At 57.4% G+C, this 16,596-nt stretch overlaps 1 protein-coding gene across 4 annotated transcripts in view; it reads left to right on the top strand.

The window, feature by feature from the left end:
• ABLIM2 (actin binding LIM protein family member 2) overlaps window positions 1–16,596 on the top strand; it is a 135,596-nt gene that overhangs the window by 94,310 nt on the left and 24,690 nt on the right. For 2 of the 4 annotated variants that reach the window (XM_082727508.1, XM_082727509.1), the window contains 4 exons: window positions 3,581–3,682; window positions 4,139–4,192; window positions 10,322–10,374; window positions 11,011–11,149. In XM_082727508.1, coding sequence (XP_082583634.1) covers window positions 3,581–3,682; window positions 4,139–4,192; window positions 10,322–10,374; window positions 11,011–11,149 — 348 coding nt within the window. Of the gene's footprint in view, window positions 1–3,580; window positions 3,683–4,138; window positions 4,193–9,191; window positions 9,312–10,321; window positions 10,375–11,010; window positions 11,150–16,596 lie in introns of all 4 variants that reach the window. The other 2 variants (XM_082727507.1, XM_082727510.1) reach the window with 2 other exon arrangements.

Raw genomic sequence — 16,596 nt, 5'->3', positions numbered from 1 at the left:
CCTGGCCTCTCACCTGTTAAGGAGCAGGCAGGTATGGAGGGTCAAGGGGAGATGGTGTTGCCGGGACCCCTTCGCTGGGCAGGTGCCGCTTACTGACCAGCGACCTCCTTCCGCCATGGTGGGAGGCGACAGGACCAGAGGGATAGGGCTGCTGGGGCAGAGCCTCAGGTCAGGGCCAGCTTCCCACCCACTCGTGGTGCCCCAGAGGCACTATACTGGGTGGTTGTGGTCAAGGCTCAGACAGCCCGCAGAGAGGCGCTGCACACGTGAGAATCCACGCAGGGCTCACTCATCATCCTTAACATGCCCTTGTATATGGACCGGAGCTGGCTTTGCTTTTGGCCTCTTTGAGAGGACTTGGCAGGAGCCAACCCAAGGCAAAGCTGGGATGATTAAAGAGCAGAGTGAGTAATGGGACACTGGACTGTCACCCAGCCAGTAAAATGAGGGCGCACAAGTCCACGCTGACATAGATAAGTGAGCAAATGAATAAATGAAGGAGAAGGGACAAATGTCCCAAGCAAGAGAGCTCCCAGTGACTTATGGGGATGTGCCACTCTCAAGGAGGGCCCCCCCCAAGTGCCCAGGCGTGTGCGGGTCATGGTGACCTCCCCACTAAGGGCACGGCGTGGGAATGCTGGGAGGGTGACGGGGCTGGGAAGACTGGCAAAGCCCACCTCGGCCAGGGGGTCAGGATCACCATTGCAGTGACCAGTCACGTCGATGGCAGGTGCCCTTGATCTGATGGGATGGGCGGGCACTGTGCCCCCGGGGTCTTCCTCCTGAGAACCCACGATCCCCCACTGATCACGAGAAATAACCAGACCAGTCCTCACGGAGGGATGCCACGTGGAACACCTGCCAGGACTCCTCACGAAAATCATCGCAAATCAGGGACGTCTGAGAAATTGTTGTGGCCCAGAGGAGCTTGGGGAGATGGGACGGCCGCATGTCATGTAATGTCCCGGACAGGATCCTGGGACAGGGGAGGGGACGTGAAGGCTGAATGGAGGGTGGCCTTCAGCCAACACCGAGGCAGTAACGCCCACAGTGACGTGAGCTGTTACCCCGCGGAGAGACAGGCAGCAGTGGCTGCTCCGACGGCCTGGAACCCCTGCAGCGTAGACCACTTGCTTCCACTGTGTGGAAGCCACCTGAGCTGCTCCAGAGGCCATGAGAGCCTGGTCCGCAGAGTCCTCTCTTTAAAGTCCAGCTGGGCCCTCCTTGGGTTTCCCTGCATCCGTGGCCACATCTGTGGCTTGGGGTTTTACTGCTGAGGCCCAGGAAGGAAACTGGCCACCCGGGGACCTGGCCCTGGGCACCCCCCTCACACCCCAGCCCTGTGCCTCCTGCAGAAGGGACCCAGGGAGCCGTGAGTCCTGCGGGGATGCTGTAGGCATTTCCGTGAGCTTCCGGGAGCTGATGTGGGCAAAGCACCGTGAGGGGCCCTGGACGTGTTGAGGTTGGGGGCAGTGGGGCAGGGGCTTGATGTTAGCTGTGTGTTTTATTACGATGAGGTAACCCAGTGAGTCCAGACAGGGGAATGGCCAGCAGAGGCCTGGGTTTCCTAGGGAGGTTTTGCACTGGGCCATGGCCCCAGAAGGGTTGTGACAAGTGGGGGGCATTGCAAAGGGGATTCTAGTGGGGGTGAGGAGGGAAGCTGGGAGGAAGGGATGCCGGGAGAGATGTCTCAGCCTAGGACCATGCCCGGCAGACTTTGGTGATCTCTGTACCCATGGGTGGCAGGTGTGGGTGGGTGTCATGGGCCACTGCTTCTGGGTCTGTGTCCCCAGCTGCCCCTGGGTCTCAGGCCCCATGAGGACCTGCACTGGGGGGCGCTCCCCCACACAGAGACTGATGCTTGGGCTGTAGTAAGACACAGCACTCTAGGCTTGGGGACTAGGGGCCAGGAGTCCTGCCATGTATCCCATCGTCTGCAGCCATGTGGGTGGGAGCTGGGTGCATGAGGGCACGTGACTTCTAGGCAGAAGGAAGTGAGCCATTCGAAGCCTCCTGGATTCACCAGGCCGTGTCTGGGGTACACCCGGCTTTGCGCTGACCCCCAGAGTGGGCATCCTCGGCTGTCCCGGAGGCTGTGCAAGGAAATTGTTTAAACTTCTGCCGTGTTTCTCCACCCTTGAGCGTGGATACCGTGCAAGCCACCATTGCCAAAAACAATCCGTGATCTGCGGTTCCCTTCATGTGCACGTGGGGACGGTTTCCTTCAGGGGCTCAGACATGGCCTGAAGGCTCCTGCCCCTCAGGGAACTGCAGGAAGGAGCCTGGACCAGTGTGGGGCCCTGGAAGGGTTGACCCTGCAGGGAGGCCATGGCTCAGAGGAAGGCAGGGTTCACGTGGCGATGCAGGGCTGGGAGTTCCATCAGCACTCACGGGCGGAATTGGCCCCTAGCGCAGGAGGATGGATGTTCTGAGCTGTGGTCAACAGCCCCATTTGTGGTCTCAGCCCAATTTGGACTGCGGGTGGGGGCTCGCTCGGGCTGAGTGCCCTTTTCTGCCCCTACGTGCCCTCCCGGGTTCCCGGTGCACCCGACGCAGGCCAGAGTGCGCTCTGAGCACACGTCTAGACCCAAGGGAGGGCTGTTTCCTTGCTGGGTCAGCTCAGGGCCCTGCCGCTTGGAACAGCTGCAGCTCGCAGGGACTCCTTCCAAGCCAGGAGGACCCCCCCCCCTTTGCCAAACTACGATCCAAGGTAGCAGAGGGTTTCCTGAGGCTGAGGGGAGAGGAAACGAGGCGTGCCTCAGGAGTGTCTTGCTAAAATGAATCGTAAACCTCATCATCCAAAGTGTTTGATGCCCATCGCATTCTGTCTATTATGTCGTTCCTTAAATAGGTATGTGTAGGGCATGGGGCGGGAAGGTCACCCGGGAGACTACTAAATTTGTGACTTGATAATCCAACCTTGTTCAGAAACAGGAATTACAAATCCAGATGGGATGAGAAATTGGAGCCAGAATCGGAGAATTCCTTTCATTGAATTTGCCAAAAGTAGAAAGCTACTATTTAGGAGCCTAGCAGCTAATGAATACCAACTTGCTCTTATTCTCTAGCTGGTAAAATTTTAGTCAGTGGCCCTTAGGGACTGATTTTGTAATCCTATTCTGAATGACTGATTTGCAGATCCTCAAGAAAGTGGCATCTTTTTTACGCAAGGATACGGAGGGAGGGGGGCTTTTGTTTTTGGTGAATTTGCCATTTGCTGGATTCAAGCTCCGGTCGGGGCTCAACGGCAAACCAGCTGTGCACCCCGAGGAGAGTGGGGGTCAGCCCAGAGCCCAGCCCACCTTCCCGTGAACTGGCAACCACAGGACCTTTGCTCTTGGAGCCACTAGTGCTTGCAAATTGGGCCATTTGAAAGGGTCCACTCGAGGTTGGATTAACAAGCCTTGGGGTCCAGTCTGGAAGTGTCGACAGGGGGCCGCTCCCTTCCCTGGGTAGAGCGTCTGTGGGGCTCCACCAGTCAGGGGAGACGGGCTTCCTGGGAACCAGCATTCCTACTTGACCTACTTTCCTCTGCCTTCCCCTTCCTCCCTTCCGCCTGTCTTTGCTCTTCCGTCTGGAGGCAGTGAAAGTGGTCGGAGCACCCCCAGCCTCTCGGTGCTCTCAGACAGCAAGCCTCCCCCCTGCACCTACCAGCAGGCGCCTCGCCATTTCCACGTCCCAGGTAGGAACCCAGGACGCGTCGTTGGGCTTGCCACGCAGAGCCCCCGATTGTACGGAATTGCTATGACTCCCGAGCCTCTCGACCACCCCCTCCCCCAATTCTGAGGGTTTGCACGTCCCCCTAGTCCCCCTCCTGGCCTGCGTTGGAGTTTCCCCTAAAGCCACACAAACACCAGGGAGCCCCTTTGGCCCTCCTGGGAATGTGCTGGAGAGAAGGCTCTGTCTGACCGGCTGCCCACTCTTAGCGGCCTCCCTCCCCGCTCCCCTTGAATTAGGTTCTGGCTTCGGGCTGGGCCTGGGGAATGCTTGGTCTGAAGCGTGGGTCCCAGGAGTCAGTCCCTGTGAGCCTCTCTGGCCGTGTGGAATCTGGTGGCTGATGGCTGCTTTGGAGAAGCAGCGGAATGGAAACCAGTGTGCTCGCTCACCCCGCTCTTCTTTTCTCTCTCTTCTTTCCCAGACACGGGCGTAAAAGATAACATCTATAGGAAACCCCCTATCTACAAACAGCATGGTACAGTCGGATTTCCTCTGCTGCCGTGTGTTCCCTGCATGCCTGTTGCCACCCCCTTTGCTTCTGGATGCTTCCTTTTGCTGTGTTCTGAGCGGGGATGGGGAGGCACCGCGGGTAGCCTGAGTAGGAAGGACAGGTTGGCAAGTGGGCTCCCAGAAGCCTCTGCGTCAGAGCCCGCGGAGGGCAACTCTGAGTCTAGACCGTTCCGTGTGCTCTAAAGCCGAGGCGAGCCCATGTCCACGGGCTTGGGTTGGGAGTTCCTCAGCGACAGCGGGTTCCCAGGATTTCCGTAATGCCCCTTGGAGGGAGGCAGTCAGGCTGACATCAGCCGAGGTGCTCAGGGACGAGGCTTCCTGGACCCCAACGCAACCCAGCCAGGGTTTTGGAAAACAGAACAAACTAGGTGTAGTCATTCGGTCCTGGGTTTTAGGACTTTCTGAGGAGGGAGTGAATAGTGAGCCAGTAGTCAGGGAGTCTGTCGCATCAGCGAGTATGGGCTGGGCAGGTCTGGCAGGGAGGGGATCTCTCAGACCCTGGTTTGCCTCTCCAAGGTGACTGCCCACCTCCGCTCCACCATATTGGCCTGGGACAGGGGCTCGGGCGGCAGGTGGCTGGAACCGCGGAGCAGGAGCCAGAAGGCTCCGGGTCTCCCTCTGTTTCTTGATGGAATTTCTGGATGATTTGGGGCATGGGGCTTCACCATCCTGAGCCTCTATTTCCTTTTTTGCAAAATGGGACTGACCCATCTACCCTGTCCTCTTCACAGGCTGGTTATGGACCAAATGAAATAATGAACGTGGAAATAGGCTCTAATCTGTGAAGTGCTGTAAATATGATGGGGGGAGGGGAAGAGGGATTCCCGTATTTAAAGTTCTTGTCTGGAGGCACCCACAGAAAACAGCCACATCCCCCATCCACAACCACAGCACTGTTAACGTGCAATCCTATAAAAGCATGCTTTCTGTGACTTACTGATCCATCGGTGGTCTGATTATACAAACAGGATTTCTGGTTTTCCCTTGAGGGCAGTAGGCCTTATGCCTTATGCATTTCTTCCTCGTCCTAGGAAAGAAAGGAATGAATTAAACTCTTGGATTCCCAGAAAGCAGTGACCTTTACCATTCCCACTCACCTGGGGAAGCTTGGAGCTCAGATGTTATGGAGGGATCAGAGAGGGGTGGGCTGGTGAGACCCTAGGGCCCTTAGAGATTGTCAAGACTAGCCCCTTGTTGTTACGAGTGGGGAGACCGAGGCCCAGCTGAAGGAAGGAGCAGCTGCATTGAAGGCTGTCTTACCACCATGGTGGCCGTGTTCACGCCTGTGTGGGAAGGTGTGTGTCCTGTGCTTATCACAGTGGCGTTGGCTGACTTGGCCTTTTGTTAACCTCATAGAATTCACACATGTTGTATAGGAGGGGCCATCCTCTCAGGAAGCAGAGGAAGCAGTAAATCAGATCATGAAATCGCTCGTCAGCCTCCGAACTGGCCAGATCTAAGACAAAGAGCTTCCAGCCCCAAGTTCTTTGACTAACTAAATCGTCCCCTGGATAGACATTTTATTTTACATTATCAGCATGAATCCTTGTGTTGTTGCTTTTAACCTGGATACGGAGGCCTGTCCCATCCAAAGGCAAGGGAATTCCTGCATGGCTGAACGCTGAGCAACGACCCAGGCCCATTTATCGTTTCAGCAATCTGGAGTCCTGATTCTTTTAGCAAATATATTTTCCAGAGTGCCTGCTCTCCGCCCAGCATCCAGCCACAGCCGGGGGGTAAACACGACCACAACCCATCCCTTTGAGAATGGGAATGGGCTATGCAAGGGGCTCAGCACGTGTGTGTTCTGTCCTTCCCGGGGTGTCCTCAGGGAACTTTCCAGAAATAACATTTGTGTTAGGATGTCTTTGGCCCCTGATATATTTGAGATGTTTTGCTTTTACAAGATTTCTTTCTCCCATTCTGGGCGGAACACGTCCTGTCAGAAGTGTGTATGTGTGTGCACACACACGTGTGAGCATGCATGTGCAAGCATGTGTGTGTTGTGAGACCGTGCGTGTGTAAGTGTGTTTGTGTAGAAGATCATGTGTGCGCACTGTGTGAGAACATGCATGAGTGTGAGCATGTGAGAGTGTGTGTATGCATGTGAGATCATGCATGTGTATGAGATCATGCATGTGTGAGTGGGAGTCTGTGTGAGAGCAGGGATGGGGGAACATGCGTGCGTGCATGTGTGCAAGTGCGTGAGTGTGTGTGAGCATGTGTTTATAAGCATGCGTGTGAGCACACGTGTGAGCATGTGTGGGTGTGTGTGAGCACATGTGAACATTGTGTGTGAGCATGTGTGTGAGCATGCATGTGCTTGTGTGCGCGTGCACACACACACACACTCAGTAAAGTCACCACCCTGTTGTTTCTCGGGGAGAGACTCCAGAAACTTTTACGCTGATGTCCACCTGTCTTGAGATTGTGCGGGAGAAGATGTCACATTACTGAACCATTAACTAATTGAAGATAAGACGCCCAACCAGTTTAAAAAGCATAGTATCTAATTAATTCATTTATTTTCCAAAGCCCCATCTCCAACTCACACACAGTTCTTAATCAGCATCACTCTTTTCTGGTGCCTGCATCCCGTTCCCGTGCTGGGGACATGAGCTCCAGCAGTGAGGTGGCCCGGCCTCATGGTGGGGCACTAGTGTGGAGGACAAGGGGGTCCTCACCTGAGCAGCTGCTGCAAGGACACCCCTATTCTGTGCTGGCGCTCGACAGCTGCCAGCATGTCCCCTGCCGGCCCGCTCTGGGTTCAGTACCCCTGCGGATGAGGAGCCCAAGGCTGGGGCTGAGAAGTGGCCGCTCTGAGCTCCACTGGGGCTTGTCCACCTGACCCCCAGCCCCTGACCCTTCCGCTCTCGCTGTACAGCATTTAGGGCCCAACAGTATGCCTTGTACGATATTAGTTCCAGTCTGCTTATTTATGATTTAATGGCTTTTTGAAAAAGTAGTAAGAAAAAAAAGGAAGAAAGGAAGCAAGAGGAAATGAATGGGAAATTGAAAACGGTGAGGGGCAGGACAGGACAGGAGCGGAAGAGCTCTTTCCTACATAGTCAGGCGCAGACATAGAATAGGCAGGGAGTGGCGGGACGCAGAGTGCACATGGAACTGGGGAATGGTGGTGCTTCCGAGCTGTCTGCAGGCGCTCACAGTGGGGGGCCCCTGATGTTGGTGAAGCAGGTGTGGCTCCCACCACAGCCACTCCCTGTCTCTTCCCTGAGAGTGGGTTTGAGGCTGCCTTGCCATCAGGTTTTGTCGGAGTTGGCTGAGGCCCCACTGATGTGGGGGCGCCGAGCAGGAACATGCCAGTAGTAGGTCCCCTCAAGAGAGGGATGCTATGCTAGGTTCAGACTGCTCAAAAGGGATTCCAGGGAAAACCAGAACCCCTCCCCCCACACCAGCCAGCTGTGTCCGGTTGCAGGGACAGGGCGATAGCTGTGTCATTGGTAAGCAAAAGGCAGCTTGGCAGCAACAGCCGTAGGAGTGGATGCCAGGGCCCTGGAGGCCAGAGAGGGCAGCTCAGCCCTGCACCTGCATCCTCCTGCTAGCGTAGGGGTGCTCTCTCCGTCCTCCCCTGCAAATTCATCAGTACGTGCTCCCTGATGTAAGACAGGAAGCAACCACCTCTCACGGACTCTCTGGGATTCCTCTGTGGTGGGGTATCTTGGCTTTGGGGTCCTGTCTTGGGACAGGAGGAAAGGGGAAGGCAGGTGGGTTGTGGGTCCAGAAAAAACATCAGAGGCCAGCCAGTCTCCTGGGGATGCCCCCAAAAGAGGTCTCCCAGGGCTCTCCCTGAAGGGCTCCTCGTGGCAAACACATTCCAGGCTCAGAGGTACAGCCTTGTTTGCTGGACCAGACATACTCAGGCCAGTTTCCTGGGTCGTCCTGAATCGATCTGTCTTCTCCCAACTCTCTGAAATGCCAGGCTCCCAGCTCGCCTCAAGGCTGTTCTCTGTTCATTCCTCGTTTATCAGACCTAGGTCCTCCAGTGTGTTACAGCATCTACAGGCATTACCCCGCGGGAGCCTCGCAACTCAGAGCAGGGGCGGGTGGTGGGTGTCATTTGCCCATTTTACAGATCAGGAAACTGAGGCTCAGAGCTGTTCAGGAGGCAGGCTGCAAATAATACCAAGTGCCGAATGCCTGTATTTTCCTACCCCTGCTCCCACATCTGGGCATCTGTTGCGTGTGCCATGGGGCTGGCATGTTTGGCCTTTGGAGAGCCCTTGGTGATTGGGGGAAGAACATTTGCAGAGGAAACGTGCTCAATCCTGGTGGGATAGCTTCCTTATCAGGTGGGGGGGGCATTTCTTGAGCCCCGAGGTCTCTCTGCCGCCATAAGTGTCTGACCCAACTGGTCACCCACAGCTGTGTGAAGTGCTCGAACCCAGGGTGGCCTCTGGGCCCTGTGACCCAGAGGGCTGGGATTTCATATTCCAAAGAGCCCTTTGTTGTTTTAGTATTTGTAAATTGGCCCCACAGTAGTGGTCCATTTGGGGGCCACTAAGGGCTCCTCAGGGGTGCACCCACTGACTCCCACCAGCACTCCGAGCCTGAGAAGCTCCTCTGGGTTGGACAGTGGCTGTGCTCTGCATCTCCAAGCCCCCACTGGCCTGATCATCCCCAGAGCTTGCTGGGCGGTCGCCAAGGGTCACAGTGAATGTATAGCCAGATGCTCAGGGCTCTGCTGCCTGGCGACCACCATTGTCTGTGTGACGGGTGAGCCTGGGGCAGTGGGCACGCATCCATCCTGCCCGTGCCTCTGTCCATCACAACACCCCTTGCGCAGTCTCCCTGTAATTTTGCCTCTGCCCATGGAGAGAGCAGGGTTTTTATTTTCACACTGGAAAAATCATGGTCTCTCCTGGAAGAAGGAGAAAGAGCCATCGGGAGTAACAAAATGTCCACATATCCAGAGCACTCTTCAACTGTGACCTTATCTTGTCAAGGTCCTGTAGCCCAATCCCCAATTTCCAAGCTCTCGGGCCTGATGTCAGTCTTGTCCTTGGTGGTGCACAAGGCAGGGTGTTCCAAAAGGCTCGAAGGTCCAAGCCCTCCGCAGGCTGCAGGTAAGAAGCCCACCCCTGGCATGTCCTTACCGTGGCCTCAGTCTCCGTGATGGGTGGGGAAAGGGCCCGGGGTCTTCCTTCCATTGTTCCATGCACGGGGTCCATGGCTTTGTACAGGAATTCCTCACATGGGTGCTGAGTGCCGTCATATGCCCTTCGTGTGATGGGCTTGATCGTACTGGCTTGGGAATAACGTCAGCCCCTCGAGGTGACCACCCCACCCCCGCCACCAAAAAATATGCCAGTGGAGTCTATAAAAGGTGGACTTCTCTGCCCCAGATAGCATTCTTGGGGGGCATAGCAGGGTAAAGTGAGCTTTTGCTCCTTCCAGTCCAGTCCCTGAGGTTACCTCTGGCTGTGGATCGTACCTCCTTTCTGTCTCTTCATGGATTTTTTCAGTGGCAGAGCTCACTGACCTTTCTGTTTTGTGGGCAGCAGGCAGTGAGGGGGGCAAACGGATACATTGGAGACAGAGCACCCTGAGTTCATAGGTCAGCCTCTGCCAGCAGCCCCGTGCATAGCCTTCAGCAAGGCCTGTCGTGTCTCTGAGCCTCAGTCTCCCGATTTGAGAACAGGGTGGTGTGGGGATCAGCAGGGGTGCACCCAGCTGAGCCAGACCCAGCAGGCACTGGAGACCAAGCCCTCCTGATCCTTTGGAGTTCGACTAGAAGAGTAGAGCATGTGTTCTTAAAAATCCCAAGCTCCTAAACACATGGTGTGATCTCAGGGCGGGGGGATTGGGGGAGCTGGCGTTTTACGACTACATCACTTCGCACACCTGCTCTCGGTTTGAAGACCCGTCCTGAGAGAGGGTGCATGGCCACCGCCTGCGGGGCTCCCGTGGGATGCTTCCCTGGCGCGTCCCACTCCCTGGCCCTGCAAAAGCTCTTGTCCTGTTGACCTTGGCTTGATTCCTTTCTGTTTCTGAGCACGATGGGAAGCGGGAACCATGGTGGGCAATGCCCAGGGAGCTGGTGTATCCCCTTGACGGGCCGCCTCTTCCCTTCCAGCCGCCAGGCGACCGGATGGTGAGGATGGAATCTTCGATCAGGATAACAGGAAGGTAAATTCGGGGGCAGGTCTGGTGGAGCACAGCCTTGCCCAGAGGCAGGCTGGTTCTGGGGAGGGTTCCCTAGCCGAAAGTTCAGGCTCCCCAGCTTGCATTCTGCTCTGGAGGGACCCCACAGGGCCCCACGCAGCAAGGACCAGATTTCAGAGGTATCCCCCACCACCGCCTCCTCCCACTGTCCTCCTTCCGCGCCCCTATAACCCAGTTCTGGCTCTATCATGGAGGCATGTCTGAAAAGACAGGAAAATTAGTCCAAGGGCATTCCGGGGGTATCTGGGGTGCTGGCTTGAGAACAGGCTGGACAGAGTTTCCCAGTAAAAGGTCCGAAGGTCAAGAGTGAGGCCCCGGGGCTGGGCGGCCCTGCTGGGAAAGCAGCTGGAGGCAGTGCAGAGGCATGGGTGTACCTCTATGGGCGGGGTTTGGCCCCAAAGTCTCCCCATCCTGGCTCCAGGGAGGACAAGGGCCCCTGTCTTGTCTTAAAGGGAGGGAGGTGTGTATGGCTCCCCCACGTGCCCCCAGGAGAAGCCCTTTGGGTCCCTGAGCTCCCTGACCCCATTTCCTTGTCTGTAACGCGGTCAGTCCCATTGCCGATGGCCTCAGCATTCACGTGGCTTTTTCCTCCCTCCGCAGAAGACCAGCTGGCTGATTCTCAAGGGGGATGCAGACACTAGGACTAACTCTCCAGACCTAGACAGCCAGTCTTTGTCCCACAGTAGTGGGACCGATAGAGACCCTCTCCAGACAATGCAAGGGGACAACTTTTACTCACGTGAGTGGTTCTTCTGAGCAAGGAGCTGTAACTGGGGCATGAGAGGCCTCGTAGCAAGGGGCCCCACAGGTTCGAACCCATCCCCCAGACCTGAACCTTGCTCATTAAGAAAGCTAAGGAACAAACCAGGTAGGAGAGCAGACTCCCTTTCTGCGTGAGTTCCCCCTTGACATGTTTAGCTCACGTGTCGCCCATGGGCATGTCTCCTGGAACCCTCCAGAGCAGGAGACAGCCCAGAAAGCTGAATGGGGCTCCTGGGGTCTATTGCGAAGGAGGCATCCCGGGCTGCCGGGCTGGAAAGTGAGGGCCCGTTTCCTTCCAGAGCAGATGTAAAGCATGGTCTAGGCGGGTGAGTCCAGACTGGGAGTCGACAATAGGCACAGCCTCCCGGCACTCGGCCTGAGCAAGGCACCGGGGAATGGGGACACCCCGTCTGCAGGGAGTCCAGGACATGTGACCGCTGCTGGACTCTGGGGGTTGGGAGGGCTAAATGAGGAGGGGTTTTCAGATGGAGGGCTACGCTCTACATAGGGTCCTAGAATTGTATGCTGCAGGTGAAGGACACAGCCAGCTGCGGTGTGATGCCCTCAGGAGATCCGGACGGCGTGTCTGGGTCCCCGGGGGTGGTTTCCTGTGGGCACGTGTGAGGCTGAGCTGGGACACGGAGGGCGGATGCGGGTGTGAGGAGGCAGAGTGCGGGGGGCCGACATGGCTGTGAGACGGGCCCGAGTGCGGATCTGGGCTCATCCCCTGACGGGCTGTGGGACCCTGGGCTGTGACCCCACCGGTGGGCCTCCTCCATCCCACCTGTCTGCCTGGCCAGGTCAGTAGAGACCAGAGGAGGTGACACGTGTGGGTGCTCTGCCCGGCCCATAGTAGATGCTCAGCAAACAGACTGCCATTGTCATTCCTATCCTCGTGACTCCGAAGTGTGACTGTCTTACACACGCCAGTGTTCTGTGGGAAGAGGGAAGGGCGGCCCAGGCACTGCCATTTGTTGAAGAAGAGCTCGAAGCCAAACGAAGGTGCCTTGTTTTGTGTGATCTTTGCGAGCAGACATCAGGAGCCCCATGCCTCTGGTCCCTCCAAGGGTGCAGCGCTCTAGATGGGGGCTCTCTGGGCCGCTGTCTGGGTGGGTGCCACCCCAGGAAGGCCACGTCAGAGCAGTCCCCCCAGAGCGACTCGTTCAAGGTTGTGGCGAGCATGTCCTGCCAGGGCAGGTGTCGGGAGGGATACGACGGGCTGCCCATCCCACCTGCAGGCAGGTCACAGCGAGGACCAGCCCAGCAGCGGCCGTCCAGCCCCGGGATCTTCTCTGCTCCCAGGCACCCACGGCCCTGGGCACTACAGGACTTGATTGTGGGCCTTGCTGCTCCATGGTCGCTTTCCCGATGGCAGTGGCTTTGGAAGGTGGTGGGCTCCTGTTGCGCCAGCCCCCCAGCACCTGCACAGCCCCCACACCTGGGTGGGGTGTCCTGTTACCCATGAGGCCCAGGAGCTCTCAGGAAGTGAGCGTCTGGGGACCTCAGGGTGGACTTTTGTGGTCTCCTGTCCTCCCCTTGTGGGGTGGTGCTCAGACTCCCACCTCCCACTGACTCAGGGATCCCCACTCATGTCCACGGCCCATCTGCAGGAGGGAGCTACCATGTGATGAGAAGCCTGGCCAGCTCCTTCTCCCCATGCTGCTGACCTGCCCTGTCCCCATGCACAGTCTCCTCGCCCGCATGTGCTGGGATCAGGGGTCCCCAGGTTGTCCCAGGAGCCCTGTAGGTGGGAGACCCCCCACGAGGCCCCGAGGCTGTGCACACACCATTTTGACTGGCCAGTCACACACCTGCAAGGTCTTGCTTCAGCTCCGTCCCCTTGCCCTCACTGTCATTCCCGTCACTGGCAGCACAGCAGTCACAGGTTGGGGTCCCAGTGCTTCTCACCCAGGGCACACCGGGCCGGAAGGAAGCACCTTGTGTGTGCTAAAATCCATGCTCTAACCGGGGAGACCCCTCCACAGTACAAATAACGCACATGTGTGCGTGTGCATGGCCTTCCCCTTCATGGACACTTGCTTAGGGCAATTATGACGGCACTGTTCTCCACTTTCCACGGCGTTCCGATGCCAGTTCTGCTGAGCGGGGAACCCAGCATGCATTGCTGCAGCCATGCCTTCACCTCTGCCCTGAAGACCTTGCCTGCTTTCCCGATGGGCATGGGAGCAGCAGCCAACACGTGGGCTGCTGGTCCTGCCTCCATCACGCGTGCCTTGCCGCGTGCCCGCCTGCTGAGAACTTGGGGCGGGAAGGGCAGCAGCATTCCCCAAAGGGGGGCTGCATACCCTCTCTCCTCTTTCCTCAGGGCTCCCTCCCCTCTAGTGAGCCCAGGGACACCAGTTCCATTCGGAAACAAGCGTCACTGAGCAGGGCCCTTGCACGCGGCAAGGCACGCCCGCACCCGCGTCCCCGGGGCCACCCATCTGTCGCGCGCCCCAGGAAGGTAGGACTGCGACTCTCAACACAGTGGACGCTCAGTAAATGTTTGTTGAGTTGAGATGCGCTACATTCAACGGGTATTTACTGAGCCCCCACTCTGTGCCAGACGCTGAGTGGGGCGCCGAGACGACCAGAGCTGCCCCTGCCCCCGGAGAAGCATGCAGGGAGCTGAGCAAGGCAGAGACTCCAACGGGAGCGAACACCGTGCACCCTCCACCCTGCGCCTCCCCCTGGGGCCTCTGCGGGCCGACGGGGCGGAGACGTGGCTCACCCCATCCGTGACCCCATCAGCGCATCTCACCCGGGACTGCATTCACCCTTCGCTCACACATCCATCCCACCCCAGATGTTTACTGAGCACCTGCTACGTGCTGGACACAGGGCTAGGCAGAGAGGCAGGTGTGAGTGTGGTCCAGTCCCTGCTCCCCAGTGGAGAAGCAGGTGCTTGGGCGGCAGTGACAAGCCAGTGTGACGCCCTTCTTTCTGGCCCACTGCCACCTCTGCCTCTGAAGAGGGTCTTCCAGAAATACACGTCATGTTACAGACGACTGTTCTCCTCCCTTATCCTACACCTTGTCCCTTAACGGGGCTGAGTGCATAACAGACTGTGTTCCCCACTGGCCTGGCTTCTACACAGGGAAGGGCTGACATTGGATTTTTGTTATGCAAACGGGGTCTTGAGCCTTTTGGGAGGAGATTCACTGTCCCAAGAAGAACACAAGGGGATGGAGGTCCCCATCCCCTGAAGACAAAGGCCCGGCTGGTGGGGGAACCCCATCCAGAGGACTCAGTGATCCCCTAGAAAGAGCCTGGGGCTTCTGAAGATGCAGGCCCTTTCTCAGGCACCAGAACAGGAGAGGAATGGAGGAGGGGGGTTGGGTGGGAAGAGCTCTGCTTTGGAAACTGAGGCAGCCAGATGGTGGTCCCACGGCTTTGGCATTTGTGTCTCCTTCTGTGTGTCCCTCCTGTGGAGTCCTGTGTCTGATGGGACATGCTTGTTTTCACCTGCTGCTTGTCACTGCCAGGGGCCTGGCTTGGGGCCGGGCTCAGGGTCACTCCCTCCCAGGGAGGGCTCGCTGGGCATGAAGCTTGATCAGAAATGGCCTGTTCCCTGTCATTCCCCTGGAGTGGTGGCAAAATTGTTCCCCCATTTCCTTGTCCACGAGTGAAAGAACGAGACACTGAGATTTGCCGTGTGCCGATCTCTGAGATTAGCCTGTGGTCAGCTGGACGTCTGGTGGGTAGGTCTCCCCGGCAGCCTCAAGGGCTAGAATCCACCAATGGCAGGACTGGAGAAACCCGTCAGTGCCTTCTCCTCCTTGACAGGTAGGACAAGGCCCTACCCTCAGCAGATACCTTCCAAGCGTCTTCAGTGTTACGGCGCGCCGCGGGTGTTGGGGATCGTGCCAAGGACGTCGTCCCCTGCCCCATGGGCCTGTGTGCTAGCGGGACGGGGGCTGAGACCAGAACAAAGTTAGGGAGTATGCATCAGTGCCCCACAGGTGAGGAGGTCAGGAGGTGCTGGGGGCAGTTTTCAGTATAGTCAGGTGAGGAAGACTGAACAAGACTCGACAGGGGCATAGGCTCGAACACTGAGTCTGCTCGGGGGAAGCCTGGTGGGCTTGAAGGCCGACGCGGGGCCCTGTGTGGTAGGGGTGAAGGCGGCAGTGGGCACGGGACTGGGTCACCTGTGAAAGACTCCAGCCTGGCATCCAAGTGGCAACATGGCCCCAGAGAGATCTCTGCAGAGCCCTGACCTCGGCTGATGCAGGCTTCAACAGGCCTGAGTAGGAACACGAAAGACCATGGGGGGAGATTGCCATCAGCCAGGTTGGGGGACAGTGTCCTGGGGGGGTGTCCTAGAGGGGTATCCAAGGGGGAGATATCTTAAAAGGATGTCCCAACAGGGTGTCCCTGGGAAGAGTGTCCTATGACAAGGGTGTCCTGAGGGGTTGCTCTGGTAGGGGGTACCCTGGAGGGCTGCTAGGGGGAGGTGTCCTTGGGAGATATTCTAAACAGCACGAATAGCATGTCCAAGCATATGCCAAGGCAAGAAGTAGGGTGGCCACTCGGGCAACAGGAAGGCAAGGGGTGGCAGAAGAGGGACTAGCCAGGACCCAGCTGGTCTGTGGACAGGGCTAAGAAGCTGCTCTGTCTGCCGGGAATGGTCAGTGGTGAGCGGGCAAATGAGATGGACTATTTTTCGTATTTAAAACAAAGACAGGCAGCTTCACAGAGGATAGACTGGAGGCTGCTGGGCCAAGCACAAGAGATTGGGGTGGGGTGTCCCCATAAGCAGCAGGGGGCCCCCTAAGGGATCTGAGTGGCAAGACCACACGTGAGCCATTAGGGATACCTGGTGGGGACAGAATCGGGAATGACACGGGCCATTTCTGGTTCAGGTAGATGGAGGCACCTTTATTCAGAGGTAAGGAAAGAATAGGGCGGTTCTCTGTGTGGAGTCAGGAGACTGGGCATCCAGGCCGAGCTGCCCAGATCTGGATGGATGGACGGGGAGCAGAGTCCCTGCAGGTCCTCAACTCCCAGATGCAAGTGGGTAACCTTTGAACGCGGGATTTTCTTCCTGATAAACATGATCCTGAGCTTGTGTCACTTTCTGCAAAGTGAGGCCCAAAGAAGATGCGATTCTCTGGGTCCATTCCCAGCTCACTCTTAGTCCTCTTCTCCCCCATTTCCTGTCTCGGCCAAATGCTGCAGGAGAGGGGAGATCAAGAGTGAGCAGGTGGGCGAGGTGCTGTGCTGTGTTGGGGCAGGAAGGGTCCCAGAGGATCTGCAGGGGATGGAGAGAGTCAGGGCTAGGGGAGAGGGTCAGGCCTGGGCCTCCAGGTTGGCACCCTGGAGTTCATCAGGTAGTTAGCTCACCTGGTGCACAGACTCCTAGGGAGGGCATAGCCAGCCAGGCCATTCTGCAAGACTGTGGTCTCCCACTGGAGGGACAGACTG

The sequence above is a fragment of the Mustela nivalis genome (assembly GCF_964662115.1).
Source record: "Mustela nivalis genome assembly, chromosome: 4".
NCBI classification, from domain to species: Eukaryota; Metazoa; Chordata; class Mammalia; order Carnivora; family Mustelidae; genus Mustela; species Mustela nivalis.
This window is presented reverse-complemented; position numbering and strand designations above follow the sequence as displayed.